This window comes from Colletes gigas, unplaced genomic scaffold, assembly GCF_013123115.1.
Source record: "Colletes gigas isolate AHSC1104 unplaced genomic scaffold, ASM1312311v1 Colletes_gigas_Sc00010, whole genome shotgun sequence".
NCBI lineage: Eukaryota > Metazoa > Arthropoda > Insecta > Hymenoptera > Colletidae > Colletes > Colletes gigas.
In genome coordinates, this window is record NW_025106639.1 from 6,396,981 (window position 1) to 6,417,834 (window position 20,854).

General features: G+C 48.4%; 1 protein-coding gene across 1 annotated transcript in view; it reads right to left on the reverse strand.

Annotated features, from left to right (window-relative positions):
- Positions 1 to 1,897: 1,897 nt before the first annotated feature.
- The window catches only part of LOC122397978 (general transcriptional corepressor trfA), a 127,912-nt gene continuing 108,955 nt past the window's right edge, over positions 1,898 to 20,854 (reverse strand). Inside the window, exons 2-9 of the mRNA XM_043397515.1 lie at positions 9,007 to 9,406; positions 8,576 to 8,898; positions 7,827 to 8,292; positions 5,758 to 5,937; positions 4,625 to 4,766; positions 4,409 to 4,539; positions 4,194 to 4,261; positions 1,898 to 4,126 (exon numbers count right to left, since the gene is read on the reverse strand). Coding sequence (XP_043253450.1) covers positions 3,949 to 4,126; positions 4,194 to 4,261; positions 4,409 to 4,539; positions 4,625 to 4,766; positions 5,758 to 5,937; positions 7,827 to 8,292; positions 8,576 to 8,898; positions 9,007 to 9,406 — 1,888 coding nt within the window. The 3' untranslated portion in view covers positions 1,898 to 3,948. The remainder of the gene's footprint in view (positions 4,127 to 4,193; positions 4,262 to 4,408; positions 4,540 to 4,624; positions 4,767 to 5,757; positions 5,938 to 7,826; positions 8,293 to 8,575; positions 8,899 to 9,006; positions 9,407 to 20,854) is intronic.

Below are 20,854 nucleotides of genomic sequence, written 5' to 3' on the forward strand. Positions count from 1 at the left end.
TTTTTTAGATAGCGTTCTGTTCACGATATCCAGTAGCTCGCTTAAACCGTGAGATTCGTTTCAAAAAGGAAACTAACCGTCACTGTGCCGAACGTAAACGCACACTTGTTGGGAACTCGTTTCGAATAGCCTTACACGAAAGCAAACTATATTTAATTTGAAACAACATTTAAAAGCTCTAAAATCTATTTTAACGTACCGTAGAATAAGAGAACAAGAGTACTCGTCACTTTTAACAATGTTTAACATGAACACAATATGAACACATAACGTACGAGTTTTCGTTTCGAGCTGAATACAGCCTTTTAGAATCGGTCTTCGAAGAAGATGGACACAACGTTTGAATCTAACGTTTTTATAATTCGTAAAAAAGAAACATACAAATTGTACATTAGAGCAACTTGGAGCGTCGTCACCTTAATACTAGTACCTAAATAAAATGTTAAATTCGTAGGAAAAACCACAGTTGAAGAGGGAGTATCGGTCGTATACCGATCGACCGCAAAGTGTTAAAGAAACATCCGTTCTTCTGAACGAGATCCACGAGTGTGCAAAGTCTGTACCTGTTCTTTGTAAACACCCTGTCTATATATACATGTCTTTTTCACATTTGTCCTCTGTTATGTTTGAATGGCAGTGCCTTGGTTCGCGTCCGTTGACGTATAGTGATAGGCGCGCTCTTGGTACACACGCTCGCAGAGAGAAGTGATCGATGTAAGAACGATCGCAGGGATCGCGCGAGTAACGCGCGAAGAAGAACGATCCACGCTTCTCGAAATCAGTAATATAGAAGCGTGCGCGCGCAATAGCGCAACGGAAATAAGGCTCTAAGGTGTGTGTGCAGCTACCGCGATCATTAAACGACGGCCAGCAGTGCGCGATTTTTTGGCAGTGACGCGTTCCTTTTCTTTCCGTTTCGCGTCGATCGCTCTTCTCTCCTGCGCGCGCGTTCTCTGCGCGATCGTTCTTCCCGAGCGCGAGACGCTCGAAACAAACGTGTTCCGGACTTAAGAAAAGAAAGAAAAAAAAAAAAAAGAAAAAAAAAACACGTATCCTCTTCGCTTGAGGTCGCAAGCTGATAGGCTGATCCCGCGGGATAGGCTGCCCGTACCAATCGGGCGATCTATCGATAATTTCGACTAACTATGTACACCCCCGTGATCGCCACTTCGTCGCAGCCGCGCACGAACACGTCGCAATTGGGTTTTGTTTTAATCGTCGATGGTTTTACAAAGTAAATCAGCGTGCTCGCGCGACCGGAGCAAACGAGACACGCTCTTTCTCATACATCCGCGGCAACTAGAGATCTATCGGATTACACGTTTAATCGTAATAATAATAGTAAGAATAATTAATCGATCAATTAGCCTAGAGTTCTTAATTACAATCGTATTGGCAGTGTTTCTTAGCTGGTGTGTGTAGACGTGTTTCCGTCCGTGTGTGTCCGTACTCTCGGTGGTTCTCTGCGTATACGCTATTAAACCCTATATCATTTATCTGTACATATTCTCGATCCACCCCAACCCCCTCCCCTTTGCCTGCTGCAACCCCGTTCCAGCTCCAGCTACACGACACGTCATCGACACGGTTTTCCAACTCTCCCACTTTGCTCCTCTTAATTTACAAAGTATTCTGTTTTTTTTTTTTTTTGTTTCTTTATCCGCTACATATATAGGTATGTGTACACGTGCGCAATCACATTCCACGATGTCAGAAATTTCCGCGATGCGAGAAATATATTTCTACGATCTCGGCGTATCTACCCATCTATGAAAATAGCGATTCGACACACTCCGTCTTCTAGCGCGAGTCTCATCCTCTTCGTATCTTCGTCCGCTGCTCGTGTGTCAATATACTCTCGTCCCCCCACCCTCCCCAATTACCCTCCCAGCCCCTTAGTAACTCCGTGGAAAATGTAACACAGCCATCGTGTTTTGTCCCCTATTCAGAGTAACAGCTCTTCGTCTACGAATCGTACAGCACGATGCGCGATCGCTCTCGCTGCCGAATGTCAGGTTTAATGATCCGCTATGTCTTCGAACGTGTACGTTGGATCTTTCACGCAGGCATCTCCGACTAGTGGTTCAACTTCTGGCTCGTTTTCGTCGCGTCTTCCGTAGGTAGCACGCGCTCGAACTCTTCGCTGACGGTTATTCCGGCGCGTTCCTTGCCCGCGCGGATTAACGTTGAGACGACGCGGATACTCGGAACGGAGAAGACGCGCGGATACGGGCGCATGTGTCGATGATCTCGGTAACTTGGCGACACGACCGAATCGACTGTTCGTCGTGGAAGGTTTAAAAAACGATCTGGAGATTCCTGGCGATGCTCTCGGTGGATACGAGAGTGGCGAATGGAAAGAAACGGTCGATGTTGATTCGTTACGCAGCGACAGGCTCGCATCGAAATGCTGCACGTAACTCGGCGGAAAGATAAAAATAGGCGACTATCGAAACGCGCCTCGGGCACAGACGAGGCAAGCTCGAAACGCTGAGCTTTGCGCTGCGATTCTTCTCTTCTCGAGCGTGCCTCGGGCATCGAGGGCTTCCCTTCGCTTTAACTCCATATTTTTTTTTTTTTTACATTGTTCTTTTCTCGAAAAAACGGATAAATCTCGATAGAAATCTCGTTGGCGTACGAGTGTCGTCCGACAATGTCTTCTCTATTGCGGGTCAACCGTCCTCGCGTTCGCTCTTCTCGTCGATACAGATTCGCGTACCCTGGCCACAGTTCTTCGTTTCCTTCTTCTTTTTGGACGTGATTTCGTTATCGGACGCTGCCCACGCGCGCACGCCCCCTTGTTTTCGTTCCTCTTCTTGTTCCTTCTCTTTTTATCTGCCTCTTCCCTCCACCTCCTCCTCCTCCTCTGTCGTACGACAACGGCCAACACGAATTTCTACCGAGCTGAAAATAGAGGTAGATACATCTCCTTCTGAAAGTTGGTCGAGGGTCGAGGGTGTGTCGAAGAAGTCCGCGCGTTTCACGTCTCCCTTCTCCACCCCTTTTCTTCTGGCTTCTGTCACGGGGTACTAAAACAGGGCCCGGAAGCGCCAAGGGGCCGTTGCTAGATATTAATTGATTCCTAAGGCCACCAGAGTGATTATCTCCTTACAGTCGTTAACTAACGTTTAAACAGTTTTTGTTCGATTCTCTCACGTTTTATTATTCTTCCGCTCAACGCGTCGAGTATTCCTACGTAAAATCCCCGTCGTCGTCATCGCGTCATTGATTTCTTCTTTATTATTTATTTTACTTTTTTTTGTATTTTTTTCCCCCATTTTTAAATTCAACTCCGCCGTCTATACGATTGGTCTTGCACGACAGTCAACGATATAAAACGCATCCACGGTGAGGCACTTTTGAGGCCCAAGCCTAGCTCTTCCGAGTCCGACGAGTGTCGTCGTTGTCAACAGGCACTCGTGGCAGGAAACAACCCCAAACGTTTGGAAAATTTGGTATCGATAGGCAACAAGAATATCATTTCATCGCTATCCACGACTACTATATATTTACCTAACGGCCGATGGATTTTAGGCTAAATAAATTAGACTGTACTATTTCATTTCTCATCTCGTGTACTCTTTGCTACATCTTTAATGTTTGTCCGTTGTTTTGTCCCTCCTTATTCGCGTTCTTATCCGTAAACGTAAGCTCCTCTCACGGACTCGTACGATCGTCCGTGTTCTGTTTCGTTCTCGAACGATACTCTCGGGTTCTTACGACGTTCGATTCTGCTCGGAACGTTTCGCTACTTCCATCGTGCGGACATCACACGTCTTACTCCGGTATTCCTCTGGACACGTTCAGGTTCTGGTTCTCTCGCCAGGCTCCTTTCTACACAGACCAGGAAGCACAATCGTCCTGATACAGGACTCGTCCTTATTTCGTTCTCTGGCTTAGTCGTTGCTGCTTCGTCGCGCTTGTCCTCGATCACCGTGATCGACATTATCACGAGTTCTTGGTCGGTTTTCGGCGCTGCTTAACCCGCGTCAATGGCGGCGTGCCGCCGCTCACGGCGGCATAAAGTGCCACACTCACCTCTTCCGGGTTGCTGGCCGACACTTTACGTATCTCCACGTTCTCCGTGCTTTGTACTTCGGACTCGAGCACCCACTCGTCCGGCTTGCTGTTAGAACATACGGTATTACAGTTCCGGGACCCAACTAATCACCAGACAGTCGTCGACTACTTACATATCCGTAGGGTGCCACCGCAACAGAACCTTAGCCTTCCCGTCCATTTCCACTCTTCGAGCTAATACCTGTAAAGAAACGCGTATTTTGATTCGTTGCTGTCGACGAGAAAAAGAAATTCGAGAGACTCGAATAGCCTGGACAGCAGTCTGCGTCTGTGTGGTAGTTTTGCTCGGTCTGTATTTCCTAACCCCAGAATATTAGTTCAGACTTACTTGACTAGTTAGGGCGATCGAGTTTCCCGGTGTCTCGGCGAGACGACCTTGCGTCCTCGACTTTGCCAGTTGGAGCAATCTGTGCTGGAGACCTTCCATCACTCCCGTGTCGAAGTAGTCGAAAAGTCTCGCTGCAAGGAACGAAACAGCGACATGAAGATACGAGAGAAAGCTGCGTGGACGAATGAAAATGAGCCTCGATGGAGAAAGACTTACCCGACCAGGGTTGTCGCCTGTATCTGAGCCGTTTGCCGTTCCTTCTGACTAACTTTCCGCCGCTCTCGCAACTCCGTCTAGCGCTGTTGTTGCTCGTCTCAGGTTGATTGAAATGTCCGTTCACGTGCCTCTCCAGAGCAGTCTGAAAAGACGATAGCACCGTTAGGACCCTGAATTTCAGCACTTTCCAGGGAAAGCGTGCTTCCGATCGAATGTAGGAATCCGAGAACCGTCGAGACAAAAACGCGCCGAGCAGAGAGCCTCGTGCAAAGTACGACGACGACGAGTCGAACTCTGCTGATAGCGAGGGCAAAGTGCATCGATCATAAAAGGAAGAAGAGAAGAGAAGAGAAGAGAAGAAACGAGCTTGGACCTTCCGAGGGTTCTTCCGCGATCATAATTTATAGCTGTTCCTGGAAAATGCTCAGCTTCGAAGATACAAACGGACAGACAGGTTGTTCGTTTCGATCACGCGGCCACGGTTAAGACGAAAAAGATTTCTCGCAAACGTGAAGGACCATATTCAGGGGATCAGGTGACTGAACGGCTGAAGAGTGAACTTCGTTATTTGGGTCTTAACCGGCACGAATCCACTTATTCTCTATGGACGAAAACCCAAGGGACTACGCGGAGTTTAACAAGCAATCGACCTCGTGCCCGAATCAAGGTAGGAAATTTAGCGATACGAAGACCTCGGCGTCGAATGACTTTTCTCGTGGTTTCGATATATCGATACTGTACGATCCAAAGGCTAATATCGACAGAATCGGTGCGTAATCCTTCGTTTAGACGCTAAATACGTTACCCAACGTCGGTGACATCGGGTGAATAATATTTAAAAAAACATCGAGACGTCGGATGGTGTTCCACGGCTTAATGAAAGGAGAAAGGGTGTAATTAGTTCATGTTATTATTCGATTCTCGTCATCAGGAAATGTCATTGGGCTCTTTGGGGGGAGACTATAACGATACCTTTTAGTGAACGCTATACCGAACAGTGTCACTAACTTCGCGCGAGAGACGTGCGTCTAAACGTTCTCTGTCGACATTTGCGCGAACAACCGTTATACTTTCGCGCACAGTAACGGTTGCTACACGCCGTAGATATCATGATCACTGATACAACTCAATACCTGTGAGCTGAACCTGTTGCCGCAGCCATCCACGATGCACCGGAACGGTTTGTTGCCGCCGTGGGACAGGACGTGACGCTCCAACCATCTACGCGAACAAGAACTTCTCCCTTGCACTTTGCACCCTTGCCACTGGCAGACGAAATTGTCGCCGCCCGTTTGCGTGTTGATGTGCGCCGTCTGGAAACAAGTTTTATTCGTTTCAATTGTTCGTTCGTTCCTCCATCTATTAAATTGTATGTACCGTCTAGATATTTAAGAAATCACTTTCTTTTTTACCCTGAAATTTACCGCACAACGTTTGGATCTCAGAATTGTGTAAACAGAATGATTAGTAATGTAAATTTCGCACACACAAAAACAGATTTAATTGAACAATCATTAGAAAGTCTAAAACTATCCTTGCAACGTATTGTAAATTAATTTATTCTTGTTACGTTCACTAAGCGATAATGTTTGACTATGTAAAATCCACATCTGTAGTTCCTTAGATATTACATCGTTGTACTAAAGGGTTTAATTACCCGTTAATAAATGAATAATAATAATAATAATAATAAATCATCCGATCCGTGAAAATCCACTGTCCACCCTTTGAAACCTTAACCTTAACAGTGAATAGGTTTAAAAGGGAAGGTAGCGTCACAGACGAGGTATACGAGTAGACCTTACATGCAATGGATTTTTTCACGATATATTCGATGAAGAATTTTTTTCTCAGTTTACGGTGTCAAGGAAAAACTTTTCCAATATTCTTAGAATTTCTATATATTCTTGTATAAAATATAAGTTAGGACTTTTAAAAATTTTTGAAATTTCATTTATGGTCAGAAATTGTATTTCCGGCAAGGAATTTTTTTCTCGAAAGTGCGTAGGAATTCGGGGGTATGTCTATTTACAGAAAATGATTGTAATCGACCCCTGCAACTAAAAATAATTTTTTTAAGACGATTTGAAATTTTTTAATTTTGTCGAAAAATTTCTCACCTACTCGAATTTTTTTCTCGAAAGTGGTTAGGATTTTGGGGGTATGTGTATTCACCAAAAATGATTGGAATTGACCCCCGCAACCAAGAATAATTTTTTTAAAACGATTTGAAATTTTTTCATTTTGTCGAAAAATTTCTCACCTACTCGAATTTTTTTCTCGAAAGTGATTAGGATTTCGAGGGTGTGTCTATTTACAAAAAATGATTGTAATCGACCCCTGCAACTAAAAATAATTTTTTTAAGACGATTTGAAATTTTTTAATTTTGTCGAAAAATTTCTGCACCCCGGATCGGGCCCCAGTGTCCATAAGGAATCTCTCAGCGAGATTCCGGATGCTTGTACAACAATTCGATGCAGGATGTTAAGATAATCGCGCGTGACGCAACCAAGAACGCACATTACGATTCTTCCTGGCGAAATCTGTCTAATCGATGATTTAATTTTCCGGCGGTCGTCAGGATCGATTCGTCGATCGATAAGGTGGTAAAATGTCGGTAGAAGAAACCGTATTCCTCGCGTACGCGGTAGCCACGGGTGTTGCAATATCATTCGGGGCAACAAAACCGAAAAAAGAACCGACAAAAATGAGACCCCGACACGTATTTGGTATCCTGCAGGAACAGCAACAATGTAACAAAAAACTACGAAACTCGATACGCGAACCTCATTAATTCCACTACGCTCGTATTACGTGGAAGCGATCGCTCCGATAAGAGCATCCTGCTGCTTGCCTGTTTGTTCGAGACACCCATCGCGTCCTGTAAACCCATGTACCATTACATAAACGTACAAACGTCAACGCGCGGGGGGGAGGAAAAAGTCGGGAAAAAACCGGCGTAAGAAATTCATCGAAAGGGAAACGTTTAACCCGAACCACTCCTTGCTCGGCTTGCCGCGTGTAATATTTTTATGGGTCGAGCAGACACGATAGGGGTGAACGGTATACTTGTCGACCGGCCGAGAATTACGGCCTCCGTTTCGTGTACCACCTTCTTATACGACTTTATTTGTACGCCCGATCGACGTCGAAACGCGCAGCTTGCGCGACGAGAAATGTTCGAAAATTCGATATTCGCACCTGTAAGTGTTCCAAAAGTCCGCCGCTGGATTCGAAGCTCTCCTCGCACTTGTCCCATCGACAGACACCGCTGTCGGTGGCCTGCTGCCTGTCCTTCTCCGGTTCTCGGGCTGGAAATCGTATGGTGGTCGGGGCCGAGAGTATCGGCGACAGCGGTGGCTTGGACTCGCTGCTCCTCGAGTCCTCCTCCTCTTCCTCGACGTCGTCCTCGTCCGCGGGGCTGACCCTCGTCTCCTTGGTCTCGGTGTTGCTAGGCACGATCAGCCTCGACAGTGGGTCCTGGCTGGACCTCAACGAGCCCAGGATGTTCCCGCAGCCGTTCGTCAGGTTGTTGTTCTCGTTCACGTGCGGTTTCGAGGGTATGCATCCCTTGAAATCGAGAGGCACCGCCTCGCTGGTCAAAGCTGGCGGCGGCGAGGAAATCGGCGTTGCGTTCTTTGCATTAGGGATCGTTTCCGACGTCAACCTACACGATAGTGGAAATGATTAGAGTGTCGGCCTCCGGGTATCCGGGGCCGTACTTCATCCCTTGCTGCCATATACCTCGTGTCAAATAACAATATAACTAAAAAAAGAAGGAATACTGATATTCACTTAACAATTTGAGAAACGAGACATAGGTTGTGAAACCTACCTCGACAGACGCAGTGTCGATGGTTACGGGCATGTATTGGAATTCGCTACGATCTGGACGAACAGAGGGTTAAAGTTTCGCGCTCGGCATACCTTGCCGGACGCGATCACCTTACCTGATAGACGAGATTTTGCAGCTCGATATGTTCTTCAGCACATCGTTCGAGATCGGCAAACTGGGCACCGGCTTGGTTAACTTCTTGTCCATCTTACCATTGGTCCTCGGTACGATTACCGATGGCGGTTTCTTCGTCGGCGGCGGCGACATCGTCAACGTCCGCACTTCCCAGTCGTTGTTCGTCGCGTTACGACCGTTCGTCGACACCGTCCCCAAATACTTGGCCAGCCCTCCCTTGTTCCTCTGTACCGTGGGCGGCCTCCTGAATTCTGACGAGCTCTTCGCCACCAACACCGACATCGTCTCGCTGTTCTTCTTGATCTGTCGACAAACGTTCCACGCGTCCACAACATTCGTTTCTAAGCTTAAGATACATGCGATCTTTGTGGATCTAACTGGTGAGACCAGGTCGTTCGAGGGTAGGTTTACCTTGGGTTGTTGCGGTTTGATCTGAGTCTTGAAGTACTCCGTGATCTTCCCTTGAGACTCGTGATGATGTTGACCGACGTTAGGCTTGGTGTTGGACTTGGTGGTACCTCTGAAGGTTGGATCCGCGGCCCCGGACCTCGGTAAGGCGCCAGCCTCGGGCTCGCCTCTGAGCCTCTTGTAGGTCGAGCAGGCGGTGGCTGCCAGAGGCGGGGTCCAGGGCCACTGGGGCCTGGTACCGATCTGCGGGGACGGCACCAGCTTGGGTAAGGACGGAAATGGGCTGGCGGAAGCGCCGCGTATCGCTACCCCCTCGTCGCTGCTCGTGCTGCACGGGGATCCCGGCTCCGTGATGTCGCTGGTACCGCTGCTGCTGCACTCTCCGCAGGACACTGCCACGCCACTGGAAATCAACGATACTCGTTAGGGTCACCCTCGATCATGGTACACGTTTCACGCAAAGAATACAGTCGAGGTACTCGGGAAGCATAGTTGGGGCAGAGGTGCATTTGCATATCGGAATGAGACGAAGGTGCACGAGTATTATAACAGGTTCCTTTAAAATCAAAGGTTTGTTTGCCCATTTCTGAAGAGCTTCAAGTATGAAAGTCTTGGCAGAGAAACGAACGAAGCATACCGCGTTCCAATGACCTTCGACCCCGATGGACGATAAGAACAAGCGTGGAAGTTGGCTCTTTGGGTTTTCTCGAAACCAGCGATTCGGGAATCGCGAAGGACGGTAGACCTGGAACGAAACGGCCACGAGGAAATTGGACAGTTACCGAGTAATGGCGTTGCTAGCAGCGCAAACCTAATTCAAGGGTCAGACATTGGCAATTGGCCCGCCGTTTTGGAAGCCCGGCAGTGGCACGAGCCGTCGGGCTCGTTCGTCCTCGGCGTTTCGGTGATTTGCAAGTTGCGCGAACCGGAGGAAAAGGAGAACCAGAAAGGGAAAGATTACGGGAACGAGGAGAATTAACGCCGTCCCGAAACCCGCGACTTTCTCGAAACGACGCCGCCTGCTCGTCCATCACCGCCCCCGTCCGTTTCCCAGAAAGATACAGGCCTACAAACGGGCTCCAAACACGTGTTATGCATCTCGAATACTTTATTAATTCGTACTCCGTCTTAAAATACAACCTCTCCATTGTTTGTTCGAATAATGGGCAGCAGAATAGAACCGGCGTATAACGATTTATTTGTTGTCGCGGCTCGCGGTATCGGTTGGATCCGAGTACAATCCAACGAAATAAATTAATATTCCGAATGGAGGGTAGTGGAGTCACGATTAAGAACAATGTATGATGTGTTTGGTTAGCGATGTGGGAGTGTAATGAATGTTGTTTGGTTCGCCTCTGGTAACGAACTGAGTTTTTGAGATGCTTCGACGCCGTCTCCTCCCTTCCAAAAGCACCCTTGCAAAGTTGCCCTTGGAAGGGGGTGCATGTCACGTCGGAACGAAAACGTCGCTGGCGGACGTTGAAGAAAGTTGTCGTTGTTTGTCGACGTGCAGGTCAACTTTCTCCAAATGTTAGGGGGCTTATGGTAGGGCTTGCGCGTAGAAGTGAGAATTGAAAAAAAGAACGTTTCCCTAACATGAACCCCGTGTTGAGCGTGAATCGAAGGACATGGTTTAACAGTGTTATTTATAGCGAACACGACACGAGTTCCATATGCACTCGGATATGAAACAGCGATGTACTTTTTTACTCGTCAGCGAAACAAAGTATTCTTTGCTAATCAGATACCGAATACAAATTAATGTATTCGGTATTCGACGTCGCATACAAATTGCTGGAGCATTTAATATTCGACAGCGCGAGCGAATACAAAACGACAACCGAATGGGTATATTAGATCACCGCTGAATACAATGCGTCAGGTTGTTCGTTGCTTGTTCCAAGCACCAAATTATTCGTTACACGGTGCTAGAAATAGAAGGATCCTTGGCATACTCCGTAAACATTTTTTTAAAGCTGATTATAAATCGCGTAAACGACGTAATTTTGTTCAGCGTCCGTTGATCGACTAAAAATTAGCTCGTGCCAGGGAAGCCTCCAAGTGGATTCGAAACAATGAAATTTTCCCGAAGCAAGACGGGTTCGGTTCCGTTCCAGAGGGACGAGAGTATCGATCCCCGGCAGTGCACGTGGCAAAGGAACACGCGCGAATTCCTGATCAGCTCGCGAAACAGAAACACAGCCGCGTTACGCGAAACCCTGTTGCGAAAAACGCGTATCGACAGAAGAAAAATACCATACTGGAACGAAGTTCGCGCGCCAGTGCAACGCCGCCGTTGCATTTTTTTTACATCTGCTAGCAAAACGCATTGCTTGGCGCTGCAGCTTCGTTTGCAATAATCCACGCGGTCGCGACTTTCGACTTCCTCTTCTTTTCTCGTTCCAAAGTTATTAAATTTTATCAAAGGACATTCGAGAAGCTTAAAAAAATGACCAAGAGGGATTTAAATCGTTTCGAAGACGGCGATTAACGGAATTCTCGCCGTGAAATAATCCGCGAAACGTTTACGGAGATATTTGTAGTAGCTGTCGAGAAATAAGTGTAGGAAGCCTAACCGTAAGTTGCACGGGGCGAGATAGGCACGCAAGAAGCCGAAGGAACTGTGCGGGACCGCCCGGAGTGCGAAAGGTTAATTTGAAATTGCTCGGGCGATCAAAAAGGAAAGGGAATAGCAAAACGAGCAACGATCTAACGTTAGCGGGTAGCGTAAGAAAAATTACGCGTTTCGTGTTTTATTTTATCATCGAACAATGTGGCGTGCAAGGAACTATCGAGGCGTGAAAATCTCGAAATACTTTCGGGCTCGTAAATTCGCGATCGCTGGTCCGAGTAAAGAGGAGCGGTGGAAAGGAGGACGTCGTCGCGTTCGATCGGCGTATCTCGATGGTTTTCGCGGCCGAGGATATTTTCGGAGGCGTATTCGTACCGGCCTTCCGACGTCATGAGAGAAAGAAAGACACTGACCTTTCCACGTTACGATTCCCTTCCGACACTGCGTTTACGCAACGACGCACTCCGTCGACCGAGAAGCACCGGCGGACCTCGGCCAGGAGAAGGAGAGACGCACTCGCCCGTTCATTAAACCCTCCGGCTGGCTGAATGACGGTCATCGTGCCATGAAATTCCTCTTTTTATCGATTCTCGAATCTCTACGGACCCGCGGGAGGCCCCGTTCGACCGTCAGACCGTCGCTACGATCTCGCCTACCTGGTACCCTCCACCCCCCCCCCAAATTGCCCCTTTCCGCTCGAAATCGCGTCCTCCGACGTAACGCGTGAACCCCCACGTTCGAAAAATCCTGGCACAAATCGGGTCACCGAGTCCGTAGAATTTTTATTTTTATGCAGTCTGCACCCGTCGAGGTATTCAAAATTGAAATCGTTGTTTCGTGTTTAAATTTAGGTGCATACATAGTGTAGCATGTCTGGAGCGCGTCGCGACGACTGGCGGGGGAAGTAGAGGTGTTCTGTGAAGTGCAGACGTTATCTTGTTTTCGCTTTGCTCGCTGTTTAAAGAGAGCGAGAAACAATAAGCTCGTACGGGACGGAAAGAACGTCGACGTTCGACTGGTTCGCTGACGCTGACGGTGCCATACGTCAGCAAAGTGTAATAAAAAGTGCGACGGCTTGCTCGACCGAAGCAACTCCGAGGAACGGGGACGACTCCGTGTCTACTACGGAGACGGGAACGCGTCTATAATCGGAGCACTACCGTGCGTACGTTTAACAGAAGTTGAAACGAAATTTATCCAGTTCCTTTTTTTTTCCAACGACTTGTGTGGTTTAGGATACTGGAAATTATTGTTATGTTCGAATTCTGAAAATAATTGACGTTGGGTCGGTTTTTCCAGGCGAATCGGATCGCGTGCGTGCCCGATCGAGCGATCTATAGGCGATAGGATCGGGAGGCCAAGTTCCTGTGGATCGCGTCGATCGTATTGTCCTTGCAGGTGGCTCCTCCTCTCGGAGGTGCACCAAAGCTTGGACGATCTCCGCGCGGTTCCATCGAGCACTGTACCCTTCTCTCTCCTTGCTTCTCCGCTCGGGTATTTGCTCTCTTTTCTTATTTTCCCTGCACCGTTTCCCCCTCTCGTTCCCCATCGTCCTCTACCTTTCCTCGTCACGCTTTTACGTACCACTTCCAGCGAAGCTAGCGTTTCACTCTCGGAATCTCTTGTCTATTTTACTGTCGCTCGATCCTACACCTATCCTTTCCCTTCTTTCGGTTTTTGCTTTACCCGGGGATCGCGTTCGAGTTCCAGAACAACGCGAAATCGAGCGGAGATGCGAATCCGCTGTTTCGATCGAATTTTTTTATTTGTCAGGGAACAAGAAATTGCTCGTCGGACCTAACCCGTTAATCGTAGGAGTTTAAACGTATGCAAATGATGCAACGATGCGTTTCGAACCGTCCAACGTCTGTTTTTATAACTTTATTCCAAAAGCTAGAAACGCGTAGGTCGGATAACAATGGTGATTACACTCTAACCTTGATCCGTGAATGTGAATTACAGTCAAGACAAAAGAGGGGAGTAGTGGGTGCAGTGCCTCGTGCGTGTGCTGGTTATGACTCCGGAAGTTGCACCTGTGACTTCCGCGAGTCAATTTTCAAACGATCGTTCCTACGCCGTGAATTATTCGCCTTTTTAATTTTACAAAGTGAAAGTAAATTGGAGCACCGCCTCCGATAAAATAGTTTATCTTAAACTAAACTCCTGCTATATGCTTTCTCGATACAATGATCGCCGGTGCGTGACGGGTCTTGTCGACCTATCGCTATAATTTAAGAAACTAACATCGTTCTAACGAGACAATGGACATTGGAAAGTGTAACTAAGTTCTTAGAAAAGATCTACCGACCCGTTGGGCAACAATAAAGAAATCGAGTAACGATTTATGCAACTTGCGCGCATCAAACATTCCCCCCTCCCGAATCTGTTCGCACGGAAGTGGCTCGGGAGCAAGGGGGGTATCGGATCGGTGCATACGAAATTATCCCGTCTTTTGTCGAGTCTGCGATTCCGCCGTACGACAACACATTTACACTCCTTTGAAGTTTCACCGTGGAAAATGGCATTCCCTCCCCGGCTAATGCGATAACCCAGCGCCAAAGTAGGTATAACCGGCGGGTCAGCGGTCGCGAGGATTAATCGGAAAATCCAGTTACACGGGTTTCCTCTTATCAACGAATTCGTCCACCGATTCCGTCCACCTTTCCCTTTGATTCTTCCAGTCCGGCGACCAATGCATTTCCCCCCCTGCCCGCGCATCCCCTTCTTGTTTAGCCTTTTCTCTCCGGCGTTCCTCTATTCCCCAGCCGGTGGCCCTGCTCCTACGTCCAACGGCAATCACTCTCTTCGCCTCTAACTTCGTTCCACGGTACTTTCTAACCCGTCGCGACGTCGACGGGTAGCGTCTCGCTTCCTCCTCCACGAAACGCTAAATCCCTCTCTTTCCGACGCCCGGTGCTCCCTCTACCGCCGAATTCTCTACTATTCCCCGTTGTTCCGTCTCTGTCGCTCGGTCTCTTAGAATTCCGCTCCAGCCCTCTTGCTCTATCCGTCCCTCTCTAACAACGCAGGAAATCTATCCTTCTCGTTCCTCGGCGTCCGTCGTTCCGTCGCTCCGTCGCTCTCACCCTTCTCGGTCCCTCGCATGCTCTCCGTTTTCCTCCGCTCCTAGTTTCTCCCCCTGTTCCTCTCTCGATCCTCCCATTTTCCTCTCGCCGATCCCCTCTGGGTCCCTTAGTTTCTCTCTCGTCGAGCGTTCCGTGCTATCCTCTCTCTGACTCCTCCTCCTGCCGGTGCGTTCATCGTCTTTATCAACAGGCCATGAGCTCCGAAGCACGGGCTAGCGATGGGAGTGATGCCCTCGCACGCGGTTACTATGTCCCTACCTTATCCGTACCTATCGCAATGTCGTAATAAACGTTTCGAAGGCTATATAGGGGACGCTTTCAAAGTACAAACCTCCTCGGATACGACACGTCCACCGAATTTGTAACTGCTACGTTATTTCTCGACTCTTTGACCGTACCTCGATAAAACGCCACCTTCCAACCTCGATAAAACATACGGGGCCCGTTTCTATCGGTACTTTGGTACAGATGGCGATGAATACGGTTAGAATGCACCCCTTCGTCTACATGTGTCGAAGTTAGAAAAAAGTAATATCATCGTTACCAAAGTCGATATAAGTCAAGGGACGATCGATAGATAAGGTCTACGATCGTATAAAATATGTATATAATTGTTCTTCGAGGGGCAAACTTTCCAATGGTTTTTCGAATTAGTCCCATCGCTAGGTGTGCGCGCACCCTGTCTGTCTCGGTCGCTCGTACACGGGGAAACCAGCATTTGCTCGCTATCTCGTTCCTCGTCGGTGTCGAGGACCTCCTCGTCGAACGACGGCGGAAACGCATGCTCACCTAAATACCTCCAGTTATATTCACAGCTAGGACCAAACGCGATCGGTAGACAACCGGCGACAGCCACGCAAGTGCGATCTCTCGAAAGTTTCTCCCATTGCGGAATGCTTCGATCTCAACTTCGCATTCCACCCCGATGCCACGACCCTGTTTAGCGTTTCTAAGCGGAACGAGATATAGCGAACACGATGACAGCAACCATTTTGTCCGAAAGGATCGATGCCCAAAGGTCAATAATTCGAGTTACAGGGAGAGCCTGAGGTGAAATATAACGAGACAACTTCGTGAATTGGGGGAAGAACCGTTTTCTAACCTCCTGGAGCCGTTTCCCCGATAAAACGCCTAAGTCCTTAAGAAGCAGATGTTTCGCTTTCGGCTTTCATCGCGCAAGAGCTTACATTATTTAGAGATTCGACGGCTGTATGTTGGCCTGGAAATCTTCTATCCCGGAAAAAGGTCAACCCCTAGCGACACGGTCGCCGGCCATCTTGACAGCCACCCCCCGCCATTCGGCAATTTCTTCTTTGTTCCGGGAAAGACGACGGAACCGCCCATCGCATCGGTCGATTCCCATCAGTTCCGTTAAATTTTTCATGCCAACCTCGAAAACCCCCTCGATAATCCTGTCTGGATTTTAGGCCGACGACGAATCCTCCCGCGAGTATCAGATTCTTCGAGCGTAATGTTACTTAATAACCATTACGTATCTCTGTAAGTCGGATAATACGAGGAAAGAAGACGTCGAAGAAGCGTCGATCCTCCCTTCGTTTCACGTCCTGGTCGGATCAAAGGTTAAAAATCAATTTCAATTACCGTCGTAACGCAATCTCGTTTGCTAAATCTTGCACAGTTAGAGCGCTAAAATTATATATTCGAGAGGAAACGACGCGCGCTCGCGATTCGGTTCGTATTAGGAATTTATGAAATCTATAATAGTTTCAGCCCCATCTGTCGAATCAATCCGTTTCGTGATTTGCATTTGCGCCGACGACCCCAAATTGCCCCCCGGGTCAAAACGAATCCGACGCGTACGTGCCGTATGATTCCTCCCGCTTCTAAATGAAATAGATAAACAGATCGATAGACCTTCGGTGGCCCATGCAGCGTGTGGCGTGTCGTCGACGGGAACTGGCATCGAAATGCAAAATAGTTTGCAGGTGCGCCATGACCCAGTGGCTGCATCGGTTCGCCGGCGTTCCGCCAACGGATTCGCGAACTTCGCCGGCGGAAAGTTTACGACACGGGGTGACGTTAGGGATATACGTCACGGGGACGTTGCATAACTGACCTACGCCGAATTCGCTGATCCTCGCCAGGGTCGTGCGAGAGAGAGAGAGCGCTCGCGCGCGCAACACGGATTTCCGCCACCCTCCGAACGGTCCCGATTAACCGGAAGGGTGAGAGAGGTCCGTGTAATTGTCACGGGCAGAAAAATGCCACCGGAAATACCTACCTCGAAGGAAACAAAGGAGATAAACGAAGACGGGGAGAGGGTCGATCGACACCCCTTTCGGCGACGCTGTTACGTCGAGAGAGGGTCCCCGCGAGCCATAACCCATCTGGAAGCTATTACGACGGAGCTTCTTGGGGTATCGCGGAACGAAAAAAAACTTCTCGAGGGCTCGAGTTCCGACCGGGGAGAAATTAATACCGACGGACCGTCGGGGACTCGGAAATCTACCGGCGACTTGCCCGGGTCACGATTCGCCGAATCGATTTACCCCGAATCCAACCAGTCGCCTACAACTTACCCGCGGATTCTTCGATCAATAGAATTACGGAATCGTGACCCTCCGCGCGATTTAATTGCAAGTCAAGAGACGGATGCTCTATTTCGAGCGGGACGCGACGCCAAAAATTGGTGAATTAGCAATCCGGGGCGACCCGAGGCAGAAAATCGACGAGACCCTCGGGCGATCGCGTTTAATAAAACCGAAGCGAGCGTCGCTAATGAAGTAACCATTGAAATAATAATGCTGGACGGTTGTAACGAGGACAGAGTCTGCGCAATTTTAACTGGCGTTGTTTGAATGCCGGTTCAACAGCTGGCTGCTTTGAAAACAATTCGTCGCCCGCGGAGGGTAATTTCACCGTCATTATTACGACCAATAAACAACGATCCTGACGTCCTACGAGGCCCGGACGAATCCTCTCGGGCTGGTACCTCCGGGTCTCGAGTAGACGGTGCTCGAACGAATATATTTAAACGGTTCGCTAGAATAATATTCTGCAAGGGTTCGAGAGTCCGACTCTATCGCTCAAAGAAACGTGTCTGCCCTTTTGAATCGGTCTCGAATCGGTCGTTGCCCAGTCGCTGGCCTCCACCGAAAGAGAACACCGAGTCCAATCGACGAGCGCTCGTGGGAAACGCGCTAAACGAGGGTCGATACTCGTTCCGATTCCCCTTCTTTCGAACGACGCGTTTGTCCCAACTATTCACCATTTATTTATGTTTCGCGTAAATAACAATTCAGTGCAAAAGGTTAATCTTCGTCTCAGAAGCACTGCCTATCCTTATTTTGCGTGACAAATCAACCCCAGTCAACCCCTCGATTAAACGAACCAATAATTCGAGCATCGAAGGTTCAATTTGCTTCGACTTGTTCTTTATCGAAAATCCTGGATACACGTATAAATTAGACGTTTTTAGAGTCGAACCACGCCCATGAGGATGTCGGGTAATCTTTTACGAGCCAGAACATGATTATAAAAGGGACTTTTATGGGGTTACTGCTAACATTTTATCAGTTTTAAACCGTTCGCCGTTCGACAAGAGAAACGGAACCATTACGATCGTGTAATAAGTCAATGAAATCAACGTTACAATTTCGAGTAGACTCGTTTGGGATTCCAGAAACGGATTTACGATTTCCGCGATAGATCTGCCGGAGAATTATCTCGCGATACTCTTGGTCATCCTTCGATAACGGTCCACGCGGGAGAATGGCACGTTTTATTACGCGAGATCCACGCACTAATAGTTTATGAACAGTTACCGGGATGAAATACCACGGGCACGGCTCCAGTTATCCGTCCAACGTTCTGAATGCGTTTCATAATTTCGTAACGACATAAAATCGCTCCGAGCAGAACCGAAAGCCTCGTAATTACAAGTTTTAACTACGCCCCAGTCACGGGCACCCGATACAAATGGATTTGCGCAAAAAGTGAAAAGTTGTACTTCCGTCGTTAGCCGGTATCATAAACTGGTTTCACCGTATTCATCAGAAATCCAATTTTAAAACCAGATTTTTTTCACTGGCTCCTTCCTTTCGTGATTGCGAGATGTCGATGTTACTTCTTGGAGCAAAGTTGCAGCATCACGTTTCCTTTCTACGCGTAAACTGGTATCTGCATAGACCAGTTCTTCTTTAGCACTCGCCTTCGTTAGCTTTTAGTACTTTTTCCTTTCGTCCTCTCGCTGTCGGCGTTAAAACAAATTATCGGACGAGATTAGACCATGACGATCACCGTGCCATCTACGGGCAGCGAATACTCTACTCTGGCTTTTGTCGAAACGTTTTTGCAACTCTTGGAATTTCATTTCTTAACGTAGGAAATTACGTCCGAGTTTTAATTTGCATTTTCCAAAACGGACGTGGAAAAGGTGGTACGTATATGGCCGCAAACCCTGGAAGTAATATTAACGAACTTGCGTGGGAGTCGAGGCAACTGTTTTCAAGGAAAACGTCGGTGACCTTCGGACGTCAGTTCCACGTTGGAATCGCGGGGACCTTCGCCAATCTCCGTTCGAGAAACCCCTGCCTCTGGTGCTCACGTAACAGAACGTAATAAGACATGAATAATTAAGACGGAACGGAAACGTATCGCGTCGTAACCTCGTTGGTTGCGTAACGCCCGACAAGAATTAGTCCTGATGCGTCTCAGAACCGATAACACCCCGCGTTCAAGGTCGCATACCCCGTGGTTTCACCGTGCTCGGAATGCACGCTTCGTTGCAAAGCGATTTTTTCCGCGTCTCCGTTCGCAAGGGGTTGAAATACATCGTGCAAAGTTGAAAACGTTTTGAAGACGCTCAAGGGTTGGAAAAATGACACGGTCCGTATTTGCGAAATTACTTATAATTAAATCGTACGGGGGATTAATGGAACCGCCTCGGGGGCTCTGAAAAATTCGCCCCTGACCCGTTAAAAAAGGGTGAAACGGAAGGAGATCGCCTAATAAAACAGAAAGTATTCGAAACTTGTTCGCGCTCTTCGGAGCCCGAACTTCCCTCGAGCTGGTGAAGTTTGCAAACGTGTTCCTCGACGCGCGGAGAACATTGGACACGCGTCCAAGAGTCCACCGCGGGTTACGCGTCCCCGTTACCCAGTTTACAGCCCGACATTTTTCCGTATCGAGCAGTTCGCGTCGCAGGGGGTTCGAGATCAACGAGTTTTCGGCTAACAAAGCACTCTTCGAGGACACCGCGACTTTACGATTATGTTGGCCAATTACGCCGGTCCAGAATGTTCGCAGATAATTATCGGCTCGGTTTATACGCGGGGCGCGTCTCTTCGTTATAGGGCCCACCTTCTCCACGACAATTACACGACGCGTAAAAACGGAATGGAGCGCGCGACCGTTATTAAATACGCGCGGCCGCAATGCCACCGTGTAATATTAGTCGTGGAGGTCGTCGACACACGGATCATAACCCCAGCCACGAGCTTTCGCCGTCGTTCCGCTGTTACGTTACTTCCACAACGCGGTCCACATTTAGATACGCGACACTTGGCCAAAATCATCTCTGACGTTCTCGTCGTTCGAATATCACTCCTCGCGTAGGGTTGTTCCGCCCTCTCAAATGACTGATAGTGTGCTCGGAGGCTCGATTAGGTTGTAGGAAATGGGCCAATGACTCTGAGGGCTCCCAGTATCTACCATTCTGTACCATCGCCTTACAGATATATCTACAACCCTCGTAATGGCTCCTCGTAGCTGTGCTACAAGTTCCAAGGCAACCCGATTGAGGTTCCTCCTGCAGTTTCTATCAAAGGTTCGTCGACAACTTCGTAATAGTTCCGCTACAGGCTCGTCCATAACTCTAAATAAACCTCTGATCCTCGAGTTCGCGGCGTCCTTCGGGCCACGTTCCGTGAAAAAGGATTAGGGAAGCTCCGGAGCGGCGAGAGTGGCCCGTTAACGTGAGCAACAGTTTCGAATGTGGCGCGGCAAGTTTACCAAGAGAAGCCTGGGCCCACGCTGTAACACCACCGCGCGTTTAATTAGAGCTTCGACTGTAATTGACCGAGGCTTTGCGCGATGCGTTAACGCTGCTTAGCGACGAAGCTCGGACGCGAGCATAGGAAATCGACAACGAGAAACGATCGCGTTCCTTCCAAACGGAGAACGAAAATAATTGACCACCGTTTCCTGGTAACACGTCCGTTAACGCTCCTCC